Source organism: Geotrypetes seraphini, chromosome 2 (assembly GCF_902459505.1).
Source record: "Geotrypetes seraphini chromosome 2, aGeoSer1.1, whole genome shotgun sequence".
NCBI lineage: Eukaryota > Metazoa > Chordata > Amphibia > Gymnophiona > Dermophiidae > Geotrypetes > Geotrypetes seraphini.
The window spans coordinates 139,294,042-139,307,921 of record NC_047085.1 but is presented as its reverse complement, the minus strand read 5'-3'; the positions used below and the strand labels follow the sequence as shown (position 1 = coordinate 139,307,921).

The 13,880-nt window shown below is 40.2% G+C and overlaps 1 protein-coding gene across 2 annotated transcripts in view; it reads right to left on the bottom strand.

Annotated features, from left to right (window-relative positions):
* Positions 1–498: 498 nt before the first annotated feature.
* Positions 499–13,880, bottom strand: part of TTC39C (tetratricopeptide repeat domain 39C) — a 173,802-nt gene continuing 160,420 nt past the window's right edge. Inside the window, exons 14-15 of one of the 2 annotated variants that reach the window (XM_033933868.1) lie at positions 10,529–10,567; positions 499–5,232 (exon numbers count right to left, since the gene is read on the bottom strand). In XM_033933868.1, coding sequence (XP_033789759.1) covers positions 5,143–5,232; positions 10,529–10,567 — 129 coding nt within the window. In that variant the 3' untranslated portion in view covers positions 499–5,142. The remainder of the gene's footprint in view (positions 5,233–10,528; positions 10,568–13,880) is intronic. The other variant, XM_033933869.1, reaches the window with a different exon arrangement.

The following is a 13,880-nucleotide window of genomic DNA, read 5'->3' as shown; positions in this document are numbered from 1 at the left end:
AAACTCAAAAGCACAGAACCAGAGTGGAATTGTCCCAATCAGAAAGGTGAGCACCAAAAAAGTGTCCTTCAACAGAGATGCCTTTATTCATCCAAAATCACGTATATGCATCCAATGACTCAACGACCCGACATGCACATGTTTCGGCCTAACTGGCCTGCCTCAGGAGTCTTATGAGTCTTCACCAGGTGTATTAGAAAACCATATAGTGTACAAAGATGCTGCCTTGGCTTAAGATCTGGTGCAGCGAGAGTGAATTTATAGCATCCATTAAAACTGGTACATTGGGCTAAAGAGTTGCAGTATGTCCGTCGTGAGGATCACTGGTTTACGTCTTTGTATTTTAGTAGTCGTGCTTAGAGGGCATGTGCATCTTTGTACACTATATGGTTTTCTAATACACCTGGTGAAGACTCATAATACTCCTGAGGCAGGCCGGTTAGGCCGAAACATGTGCATATCGGGTCGTTGAGTCATTGGATGCATAAACATGATTTTGGATGAATAAAGGTATCTATGTTTATCAGATGAGTTGAAGGACACTTTTTTGGTGCTCACCTTTCTGACTGGGACAATTCCACTCTGGTTCTGTTAACCAGAAATATATACATGTGGAGAAAAAAAAATCATAAACTTTCTTCATCATGCAACCCAAATTAAAAAGCTATTTTGCTTAATGCTGATGTCAAGACTTGCATGACCTCACTTTTACATAAGACAGAGATGGATCTCCCAATATCATACCCAACAGAGAGTACAGAATGGAAAGAACGGGAGCTCTTGGGGAAAGGTGGATTCTTGAATCATCCATATTTATAAATAAAAGCAAGCTGCTGTGCCACAATTAAAACAAAATTGGAGGAAGCATGTTCTCTTTCAATGAACAATCAAGCTATGGAAAGCATTGCCAGAAGATGTGGCCAAGTTATGTAGCATATCTGAGTCCATAATCATTAGCCAAGTAAACCTCATAAAGCTACTGCATACTCCTGGAAGAAATTGCAAGAAGTGGCCTATTCTTTGGGATCCATTGGGTAATTATTGTAATTATTTCAGGAAACTGCTTTGTATTAGTTTACTAGCCAAGATATATAAACTGCTAAATTTTTCCAAAATACTGGGCATCAGTCTCCATTGTCAGCATATCAGGAAGAACGATTAGGGCTGGGAGATAAGTGTGAAAGGTAGCCCTGGACATCTCTGAGCAGTTTTGCCCTTATCTTGCCTCTACTTCCTAGTGAGCTGGACAGGTCACTGACAGAATACTGGGCTTGATGGATCTTTGCTCCGACCCAGCAGGACCTCAATTATGCACTTATATTAATTTGAAAAAGAGTATTTCTATTAAATTACACGAGAACTAGAAATATACCTGAAAAGATTTTTGGAACTGAAAACATTGACTTTTCCCTATTGAGTATGAAATACTATATAATTATGGCCTTTACATTTATTTTCATGCACCGCTGTCCATTTTTTCAATTTTTCACTTCAGTAAAATCCCATTATGATAGATGCATTTTGCTTTTGTATCAGCCCACATCTGAACTTCAGGACAGGAAACATACTGCAGAGATGCACAGCATTATGTGGCAAACAGAATGCTTCCCATATATAGGTAGAAAACCTAAGCCATTAATCATACCCCCGCTGAAAGATGCCTCTCCATATTCACTGGACTGTACACTGAAGTAGTCGCATGGGGCTGGTAGAAAGCTGGAATCTTTGTAGGCCCTTCTCTTATTAGACTAGCAAACCAGAAGCTGGAAAATAGGTAGGGGACCTGTGGGATCCCCAAAAAACACGTACTAGCCTTTTGTTGGGTCTTTAAAAATTAAAACCTTTTAAATGCTGAATATCATGAGTTGTAAAAAAAATATGCAACTTTAATTGCACAGCTAAACTATTACTGATGTCTTCCACAACCTGTGTTTGCCATCCAAGATTATAGCAGTCTGTAAATAAAATTCTTCCAGTTTAATCTTTTTTTTTCTTTTTCTTACACAGAAAAATATACGTTTGGACAAATGGCTTAACAGACAAAAAAAAAGTTGTTGAATTACCACAAATTTTGAAACTGTTGAGCAGTAGCATCAGTCATCAAGCTTTAATCCTGGTTACAATCTATATATATATATCAACACTCCCCACCTCCCACTGGCACAGGTCAATGATGTTCTATGGAAAACCCACCCAAGTCACAACACCAAACATAGGCTTTCAGAACACCATAAGGGGTCCCAACCCCCAGTCAATCACAGGCGTACCTATACAATTCAATGATCTTAAGAAAAAACCTGTCTGAAGTGTTTGCATCAGAAATGAGTCAGCACTCAGAGGCTGCAAACTCGTGTTTTCTTGGAAAAGGGGAAGGCAGCCAAGGTGATTGCCTTGGGGTAGGGATGTAGATGGAAAAGGCCAGAAAAACAGACCCCTCTCCACCAAGTGGCTGCAATATTTCCTGAGCGTGGGGATTCTATTGTCTAGCTCTCTTCTTACTTCTAAGTCATATTCATCTGCAAATCTGTTCCTCTTATTGATATTTAGTATTTCCTAGGACCCTCTTGAAGAGGATGATGTAGATCCAAGTATGAGTTCAGTAAATGTGAAACACTTTCCATGAATTATGAATTTAGAGGACAGGAGACAGGTGGAAGTGGCTCTTCTTCACAATAAGTTAAGAAGGAGGCTAAGAAATACAGGCTGGATAGACTGACCTCAATAGTTATCAGAATTCACAGCTAAAATAGAACAGTGCAGTTCTGAAGCAGAATGTTTGGTTATTGTTATTGGGGTGGGGGGTGTTATACCAGAGGTAGATCTTGTTAGATTCATCTGCTAAATTTCTTAGACTGTATGACCAGACAGTTGGAGAGGGGAGAGCACTATATATAAATAGACCTGGATTTCAGAAAGGCTTTGCACTTGTTTCCGCATAGACAACCTATAAAACTTTATTGGTATCAGCCCTAAAATGATTGGCTGGCCTAGAAACTGACAGAGTGGAAGGTACAGAGTTGTGGTAAATGGAGTTTATTCTGAGGAAAGGGGCATTATCAGTGGTTAGCAAAGGGATTGGTCCTTGGTCCAATTCTTTTCAACATTTTTGTAAACAATATTATGGTACACTTACCAGGAAGTTTCCCTTTTTGCAGATGACACCAAGATCTGCAACAGGATAAATACAATGGACAGTTTGGATATTTAGCAAAGCTGAACAATGGTATAGAACAGTGGTTACCAAACCTTTTTTGGTTCAAGACACTCTTAGTATGTCTGTAATTTGTTTCATAGCGCCCCTAAGTCAAAAAATAACTAATAGTTCCCTCTCTCCCTCCCATGGTCTGGCATGTCTTCACCACCATACACAATCTGGTATCTCTATCCTTTCTTTCCCTTCCTTCCATTTGGTCTCTCTCGCCTTCTTCCCTTCCCTATGGTATGCTATCTCTCTCCCCTCTACCTTCCCTTCTTTGATCTGGCATGTCTCCTTCCTGTCCCCCCCCCTCAATTTGGCAGCTTTCTCATTTACCCCTCCCTCCCAGTCAGGTGTGAGTTTTTTTATCCCCCTCCCTCATGGGATCCAGTACCTCTCTCTTCCTTCCCTATGATGCAGTTTGTGATCTTCAAGTTGTTGGCAGCTTAAACATACTGCCTTCGGCAGCCCTGGAAGTCTTCCCCTTTACTTCAACTTCCAGACCCCGCAGGACACTGCAGCTGAGGGAAAGCTTCCAGGTTCTCGAAGGCAGTGCGTCGTAAGCTGCCAGTGGCCTGAAGATTGTAAGCTGCAATGTGGGTAAAGGAGTGAGGTTTCCCATGGGGGGAGGTGGGGTGCTGTATTGGCAGCTCATTTGTGTCTTCCTCTGCAGCACCCCTGTGAATTTGATGCAGCACCCTAGGGCATTGCAGCACACGGTTTGGGAAACACTGGTCTAGAGTGTGGCAGTTAAGATTTAATATAAAAAAAAAATGCAAGGTCAGATATTTGGGTTGCAAAAAATCCAGTGTACTAGTACAGTATAGAAGGTGAAATACTTTTGTGCACAAATAAGAGCAAGATTTGGGGGTGATCATATATGATGATCTTAAAGTGGTTAAAAAGTTGATATGCAAAGGCCAGAAGGATATTTGGGTGCACAGCAAGAGGAATTAGCAAAAGGGAAAAGGAGGTGTAAGTGCCTCTGTATAAGCAAGACCTAATATGGAGTACTAACGGCTATAAACCAAATGAGTTAGTCCAGAGAGCAGGTACTAAAATAGTCAATGTCTTTCATCATAAAGCATGTCATGACAGACACAAAATCTAAACAGGTACACTTTGGAGGACAGGTAGGATAGGGGGACATACAACTGAGACACTAAAATAATTCCAAGGTACAAATTCATAGGAATTATCAATTAAAAGGAGGCTCTAGAACGAAGGGGATATAGGAGGAGGGTGAAAGGGGGCAGTTTCAGGAGTAATTTAAGGCTCCCACTGGAGGTGGTGGAAACAAGAATGGAATCTGAATTCAAGAAATCATGAAACAAAGCACAGAGAATCTCTGAAGAGGAAGGGATTGTGGAGTTCACTAGCTGGTGATGAAGGGTAGACTGGATAAGGCCCCCGTTTTACTATTTATTTTGATGAAAGATGCATGAACTAATAGCCAGATTTCAAGCCTTGACAACTACTGCTCTCAAGTTTCAACCTTGTGCTACTTCATCCCCTTGTTGTCTCTTAATAGATGCTAATCAATGACAAATCCCAGGAACATGGATTGCACTGATATATAAAGTGAGACATGTGCTTCTCACAGACTTCAATGCAGCAGCACACTGTGATCATGGTCAGTGTGGTCTCAAACAATATCAAAACCAAAAAGTGTTTCATACAAGGTCATTTGAACACCACTTCTTGCTTTTCTACAATTATGCTTATTATACAGTATGCTCACGTTCAACTTTCTTTCCAACTGATATAAAATGTCAGATTTGCTATTTTAGCCTGCTCAAAGGGTTTTAGGTGCAACTCTGGTACAGGTGCTCTTCCAGAGGGAGAGTGATAACTCTCCTCCTCCATTTCACTTTTGCTGCCTGTGATATCGTAAAGTGCAGAAACCGATTGACATGGGATGCCATCTCATGCTGATTTCCAGCTCATCATTGTGAGACCATTTCTCGTAGTGAGGCCAATGCTGCATGGATGCGCACGTGCAGCCTGTTTTCAAAATCATAACCAGTGAACTCCTCCTGTGGAAAGCATAAGACAAGACAGAAAACCATTGAAATAGCAGATTTAGGTAAACAGAATTCTGGAGAGTGAAAACATACTGCCCAAAATTATTTAGCCTTTATCTCACTATGTTCTCTGCTTATGACTTTATCTTCATCCTGGTGGTCCTTTGCCACTGTTACTTGGTTCTTAATGATAGGGTGATTGAGACAGAAACTATACACAAAAAGTAATCTACTAGCTTGCTTGATAGCTAGCTGGGGCACCTATGCAGTATAAATCAATCTTCTCACAATCCCAGAGCTAAATGTATTATCTTCTGCACCGGATAAGAGATTTAGAATTTCTTATACCGCTTAATCATATTTCTAAGGACCAGTGATAAAGCAAACTTGCTCACCTGTAACAAATACTTTCCATAGACTGAAAGCCTACTAGGAACAAAGAAAGTGCCTTTATACAATAGAATCTCAGCTATCTGGCATCCACAGGGATTGATGAATACCAGATAACTGTTTTTATGGTTAATTGAGAGTGTGTTACCCCCACCTCGAAGCACCAGCGCAGAAGTGGTCCTGAGTCGCAAATTCCTCCTTCCTCCCTCAAACCCCTTAGTGGTAAAAGCAAGTGGCATCCTGAGCCGTGAATCCCCTCGCTCCCTCCCCTCCTTCCCTGGCTATTCGTGGTCAGCCCTGGCAGGGCCTTTTCTTTGATGCATCGGAAGTGATGTATCAGAGGAAAGGCCCTGCCAGAGCTGGCTGTGAACAGCCCATTTTGAGGCTGCCTCCTGCTGACTGGCTGCGCTCAGGTAAGCGAGACAGCGAGAGCAAGAGAGGTTCACAGCTCAGGACCGCTGCCTGCTTCAGCCACTAAGGGGCTTGAGGGAGGGAGGAGGGCTTTGTGGCTCAGGATCGCTGCCGCGCTGGTGCTTTGGAGCAGAAGGAAGGGAGTTCCTCTCTCAGCTGCTCTGGGGCTTGAGGGAGGGAGGGGGGTAGTGTCTCAGGACTGCTGCAGCTGGTGTTTCGGGGGTCTTTTTTTCCATCAGCTAATTTTTTGACAGTTGTTTGAGACTTCTGGTTAACTGAGACCTGGTTAACTGAGATCCTACTGTATAATAAAAATAAACCATTCTGGTGGTACCGCAGAGAGGCAGTATATCAAATCCATGACCCTTGACCCTTTGTTTCATCCAGTAGCATCAGAAAGGGAGTACCTCATCCAATCATGTAGAAAATACTAGGTAACTTCCGTGTATCTTCTTGTGCATTATACCCTTGCAAAATTAGATTGTAACTTAACATCATCTTTTGCAGAAGTTATCCTACTCTGTTATAGGTGAACAACTTTTCTTTCTCTGTCAATAAGCAGGGTGAATCAGCCATATAAGTGGGTTTTCCCAAGCTGCAGTAGGATATGCAAATACAAGAATACAAAAATAAATTCCTTACAATGTAGTCTGAGGATGTGGACAATAATATTATCATAATTTTGAACAACCTAGATTTTTTGTGATTTCTGGGACAGTTGATGACCTTCTGTAAACAGTTTATTTTTTCAATGCTTTGTTTCTATCAATGTAAACATATTATATATTAAACACTGAAAATCAGTTTAAGTATGTACACAAAATGTTGTACAATGTTTCACTCATTTATATATTTTACATATTCTAGAAATTGTTCTTGTATCATAAAAATAGAAAAAAAGTGAGTGGAACATATGACTTCCATGTTACAAAATCAAGGATACTTGGATCCAGTTGTAGTACTCAAAAAGCTCATTTTTCTCTGTACTTCAGTTCCGTAGCCAGAGGCTAGGCACAATATGTCCTCTCTGCTCACTGCCCCCACCCCATCCTCTGCAATTTGATTAAAAAAAATATAATTACTTCAGCTGGTAGAGATCCCCAAGCCCTCCCAACTGAAGCCCTCCCCTCACACAGATCTCTGCAGCTCAGCTCAGAAGTAAGTGGCAGCACCATGAGCCACTGACACAAGTACTTCCTTATGATTCAGTTTTTGGCACATACAGAAAAACTAACTGAGCTGGCATTTACAACTAAGCCAGGCTGCCACAAGGGGGTGCTGCTGCTAGGTGGGCCTCCTTCCCACCAGCAGATAAATAATAGAAACATGAAACATAGAATCTGCCCATCTGCAGTAACCATTATCTCTTCCTCTCTCTAAGAGATACCATGTGCCTATGCAAGGCTCTTTTGAATTCAGACACAGTCTCTGTCTCCACCACCTCTTCTGGGAGACTGTTCCATGCATCTACCACCCTTTCTGTAAAAAAGTATTTCCTTGGATTACTCCAGAGCCTATCACATCTTAACTTCATCCTATGCCCTCTCATTACAGAGTTTCCTTTCAAATGAAAGAGACTCGACTCATGCACATTTACATTACGTATTTCTATATTAAACATATTAAATTCCAACCAAACAATATTGTTAATATACTATTGTTTTCCCAACAAAAGATTTAATATACTACTTAATTCAAACTAACATTCATTATCATCTGTTAAATTATAAATGGAGTATTTAAATCACAATTTTGGCTCAGAGGCATAAAACATTTTCTTTTATTCACTACTTGCCATTATTACCACACAAGATTAGCAAATATAAAGTACCAGTTTTTGTCATTCAGGACCAACACATTTTTGACATGGTTTCAACATCCAGCAGTGAACCGGAGCAGGGCAGGATAATGGGAAGATCACTTCCGCTTCAGTTCACCGCTGGACCACCAGAGATTTTAAAGGTATGCGGGGGAAGCAAGAGGGAGGTAAAATTATCACAATTGGCCAGGACAGAAAGCAGAAGGAATCATTTCTGTCCCGACCTTCCGCTGGACCACCAGGGAATTCAAAGGCACACGGAGAAGGCAGGAGGGAAGTGAAAGTTTTTAGAGTTGGCCGGGACAGGAGAAGGGAAGGATCCCCCCTGTCCTGGCCCACCGCTGGACTACCAGGTCTTATGGCAAGCCTGGTGCAGGCGTGCAACAGGACTGGAAGGGGGGGGGGGGTGGACGCTGATCCGAATATAAGCCAAGACTTCCATTTTTGGGATATGTTTTGGCCAAAACTCAGCTTATATTTGAGTACACACAGTAAAAATCCTCATGCTTCTGCAAATGATTTCTGGGCGTCTACTAGTTTATATTTAAAAGCTTCATTCAGCTATCAGAGTGCCAAAATATAGTTCTGTACAACTTAATATCTTTCTTTGCCTCGTTAATCTTTTCTCCTCCTGATTTGCCATTTTAAATCTCTCAGACAGTATGCTGGCTCATACAGGATTGCTAGTTAGTTGTGGAACTTGCTTCTATGCCCACACTTCAACATAGCTCTCACACCAGCATGGCCTGCAGTATTACATCTCTCTTTGCTTTTGTTACTACTCCTGCACCATAATTCATCTGAAATATTTTTAGTTGCTGAGAAGGATAATAGATTTCATTAAAAAGAGTGATGCAAGGCATTTCATGTTCTGTATATGATGGTGAGCTATTCTTGAAATGATCATGATAATGATTCTAAATTCTAAAATAAAGTTTAAAAAATTGGGCCGATATGTATTCATATAGAGCTGTTGAATTTGCTGATATTATAATATTCAAAAACAATATTTAGCTATACACCATCAATGGCAAAACCAAATCTAAGAAGCGTTTAGCTTACATGCTTACAATATAGTGTCACACTTTACTATCAATCAGGCAATCAATCTTAAGAGTTCTTCAATAGTCTTATTGAATCTTAAAGTGAAGAGCTCATACAACAAAAGTTTCCCAGGACCTCAGCGATACCACTGAGGCTCGAATACTCTCATGGCCCTAGAGCTTAACGTATCAAATTGTCACTGGTACAGTTGTTTTTATATATATTTTTTATTATACTTATTTTAAATTATTTTAGAGGTAACTTCTCCCCATATTAGAAATTTCTAAACTGTAAACATTTCACATGTATTTAAAAATATCTCAAAGAACAAAATCCATCCAGATCGCCTCAGACCTCCTGAGGTGTATTGAAAATTTGGTGTATACCAGTGGTCTCAAACTTGCAGCCCGCCAGGTGCTATTTTGAGGCCCTCGGTATGTTTATCATAATCACAAAAAGTAAAATAAAACATTTTCTTGATCAAATGGCTCTTTAGCTATAAATTACAATATTATTATTAAGACTTAGCCAAAAGTAAAGATTTATAAACTATAAAGAGTTACCTCATGCAAAATTGTCATTTCTTTAATAAGACATTGACTATTTTTTCTGAGGCCCTACAAATCCAAAATGTGGCCCTGCAAAGGGTTTGAATTTGAGACCACTAGTATATATAGATCATCACACATAATCGAAGGAAATGGAAGTGGAGGGGAGAAATATGTGGACATATAAAACATACAGACTAAGGTGCCCTTTTACTAAGGTGTGTTAGATTTTGCAGTTACTGTGGCTTAACAGAGCAATTTAATGAGCAATAGCTGCAAATTTAATATGGCAACTATACACAGCACCTACAGTAGATGCATTCACTGCCTCCCATTTAGAAGATGCTAAGTAGATCTGCATTAAAAGCAGAAGTGACAGCATGTACTTAATATAATATAATATAATTACCACATAATGTGGTATGAGCCACATGCTACCTGCCATATGCCTTCACCCACCACACCTCGCTTGTGAATGCTCTGATACAAAATGCATGTAACGTGTGGTTTCGTATATGGTAACAGTAGAGATACTGCAAAACCTATTACCACACTTATGCACTAGCTGTTACTATCTACTAAACTGCAATTAAGGACTCAATTTTACTAAGTACTATTCTATAAACAGCCCATTTTTGGGCACAAGTATTTACACCAAGTAAAACCTGATGTAAATTCTTGTGCCTAACTTAGACGCGGACCTCCCCTATTTTATAAAATTGTGCCCCTCACATGACTGCACCCCCCCCTTTTCAGACCTGTGTGTAAAATTTGTGTGCTGATCCCAGTGCCTAAAAATGTGTGTACAAATCTTAATTAATGCCAAATAGCACCAATATTTGATTATTAGTACCCAATTATTGGTGCTATTTGGCTCATTATCAGTTAAATTGGCCTCATTATCAATCATTATTAATTAATTAGATTGTGCACACAAATTGAGTATGCACCTATATTTGCACGCACAGTTTTGACCATCATATATAGAATTGGAGTATTAGTGCAGTTTTGTCAAGCCCTTTATTCAGGATTTATTAATTGCACAAGCACCAGCATATACAATTTCTGTTCTGAAACAAAGCATTGTTATATTTACCTTTGCCTGGAATAATAAAGCCTTGCCTCTTCCAACTGTCTGAAAAATTAAAAATTGAGGCAAATTAAAACCATCTAGATGTGGAATACAGACAACAGCAAATAAGGAAATAAGCCCACCACTTGACCCAGTTGGGTCAATCTATTGTACTGTCACAGATGTTTCTTGGTTTGTTTGTTTTTTATAAATCTTTATTGATTTTTAAACTTTGACAGTGCAATACAATTACTTGAACATAAATATTTCATAAAACGCACTATTAAATACACAATTTATCCATAAAACAATCATTTTCTCCCCCCTCCTCCCAATTATTAATACAAGAAGACAATTATGTGTTTACAAAATTATAATTAAGTAATTTTAATAATCAAAATACATTTCCCTCCTCCAACCCTCCCCTGGATGTGTTAGGAAAACCAACAAAAAAATAAATAAATTCATGACAATTATTACAGTGTAACAAATACAGTCAATGGGCTCCACACTCTATTAAATGTACTACTAAACCCCAAACACTCCACATTCATTCTCTCATATTTATTCGTAGTACAAACATTTGTCCACCAAAACGTGTAATTCAGTCTGTCATAGCTCTTTCAATTATGTGTAACCATTTGAATAGCTATTCCCATCATGATCAAAAAAAGACAACTTTTATATTTATCCAAAGAAGGCTTGACATGTAAAAGCGTACCACTAATTATGGCTTCATAGGTTAAAGGAATTGCTGAATCAAGAATGAGATTAATTTGTCCCCAAATTGACTTCCAGAAATTAAGTATCAAAGGACAATAATATATAACAGATGATCCAAAGTCCCTATATCGTTATGACAATGCCAACATCGATTAGACTTGGAACTGTCTAATTTTTGTAAACAAACTGGGGTCCAAAAAATCCTATGTAATAAAAATAACCAAGTTTGTCTCATAGATGCTGACGCTGTACATTTTAATCTCAAAGTCCAAATTCGTGGCCAACGAGATGCAGAAATATATGTTTTTTATATTTCTAAGACTATTTTTTGGCTTCTTATTCAAAAATTCAGAAATTAATTTGTACCACTGGGCAGACTGATGTCCTACTAAATCTGTCTGGTAGCAAAGCGCATGCTCAAAGCCTTCTGGTCTCGCTCTCTCCGAGATTATCTCGGAGAGAGCGCGACCAGAAGGCTTTGAGCATGCGCAAATGCTCAAAGCCTAGTCCAGCCCGGCGCAGGAAGAAGGAGGATCTCTCCTGCACCGCACCGCCCAGCCCAGCCCAAACCAACCAGGGAGGATCTTCAGGCACTGGCACTGGCACTGGCACATCCTGTGCATTGGTGCTGGTGCCCAATCGGGTAAGACATGTTTTGTGGTGCTTGGGGGGGGATGTAGGATCGCGGGGGAGGGGGGGGGTGACGCGAGCGGGGGGGAGGATGCTGGTTCGCAGGGGGGATGCCGATCGGATTGAAAAAAAAAAGTTATAAAACGCGCTCATGCGTATAACGCGCAAGGTTATGCACGGTTTGTAAAAATCGTGTATAACGCGCACGTTATATGCGTGAAAATACGGTAGATAGAGGGTGGACTAACAGAAAGATTACCAGAGATAAGAACTTAATCTTCTATTCTGTTATGTCCCCTCTGGAATCAGTATGAAAGGTAACGTACCAAAGCAATGGTAATTTCTAGGGTGGAACAGAAGAGCCGAGACCCCAAAGGTGGCGTCAGACCGAGTCGGCACATCCACTCTGTAAAACCTTGTGAAGATATGAAGGAAGACCAAGTAGCCACTCTACAAATCTTGGCTGAACGAACTGCTTGAGACTCTGCTTACGAAGCTGCAACACCTCTAGTCGAGTGAGCTTTAAGAGAAACCAGCAGCTGCTTGCCATATGCGATGGAAGTTGACAAAATGGCCATGCGGATCCAACAGGCAATAGAGGTCTTGGATGCCAGCCTACTTCGTCTGGATTGGCTAATCAAGACAGACAGATGGTCATAAAGATGAAAAGCAGTGGTTCTCTCTAAGTGGAGTAAGACTCTTCACATGTCCAGTCTTCTCAGTGATGTCACTAAAGAAATCTACTGTAGTAGCATTCATATTAAGAAAGGGAGACTACGATAAAATGAGGAAAATGGTTAAAAAGAAGCTTAAAGGGTTTGTGGCAAAGGTTAGAAGTGTAAACCAGATGTGGATGTTGTTTAAAAATACCATCATGGAAGCCCAAACCTGATGTATTCAACGTATTAAAAAAGGTGGAAAGAAGAGAAAACAAGAGCCAGCGTGGTTAAAAGATGAAGTGAAAGAGTCTATTACAGCCTAGAAAACATCCTTTAAAGAATGGAAAAAGGATTTGAATGAAGAAATTAAGAAGAGACATAAGAACTGGCAAGTTAGATGCAAAGCATTGATAAAGAAAGCTAAACAAGAATATGAAGAACAACTTCCCAAAGAGGCAAAAACTCATAGTAACAATTTTTTTTAATACATCAAAAGCAGAAAACCTGTGAGGGAATCTGTGGAACCGTTGGATGATCAAGGAGTAAAAGGTATGCTCAAGGAGGATAAGGCAATAGTGGAGAGACTGAATGAATTCTCTGCTTCGGTCTTTATGGAAGAAGATGTAAGAAATCTTCCTGAACTGGAAATGGTTTTCAAGGGTGAACTTGGAAGATGTACTAAGCCAAATCGACAAGTTAAAGAGTGATAAATCACCTAGATTAGGGTGGGCAAACTTTTTGACTCGTGGGCTACAATGGGTTCTTAAATTTGACAGAGGGGCCGGACCAAGAGCAGCCTTCTCTCGTTGGGGCCTTTCATGTTAGTGATGCGGCAGAGGGAATTCCCTGATGAGAGAAGGCCGCAAATGAGTGCTGTCAGCCCAATGATGCTCTGGAGGGAGGTATGTAGGGCTTGCGGTCAGCGGGGTTCAGATGGTCGGCGGGCCAGATTAAAAAACTAAATGGGCCGGATATGGCCCACAGGCCGTAGTTTGACCATGTCTGATCTAGACCAATGGTATACATCCCAGGCTACTGAAAGAACTCAAACATGAAATTGCTGAATGGTTGTTAGTGATCTGTAACCTGTCGCTAAAATTGTCTATAGTATCTGAAGATTGGAGGGTAATGTTACGCCGATTTTTTAAAAGGGTTCCAGGGGAGATCTGGGGAATTATAGACCGGTAAATCCGATCTCATTGCCGGGTAAAATAGTGGAAACAATTATAAAAAATAAAATTGTGGAACATGTAGACAAACATGATTTAAAAAGACAAAGTCAGCATGGGTTCAGCCAAGGAAGATCTTGCCTCACCAATTTGCTTGACTTCTTTGAAGGTGTGAAAAAACGTGGATAAAGGCAA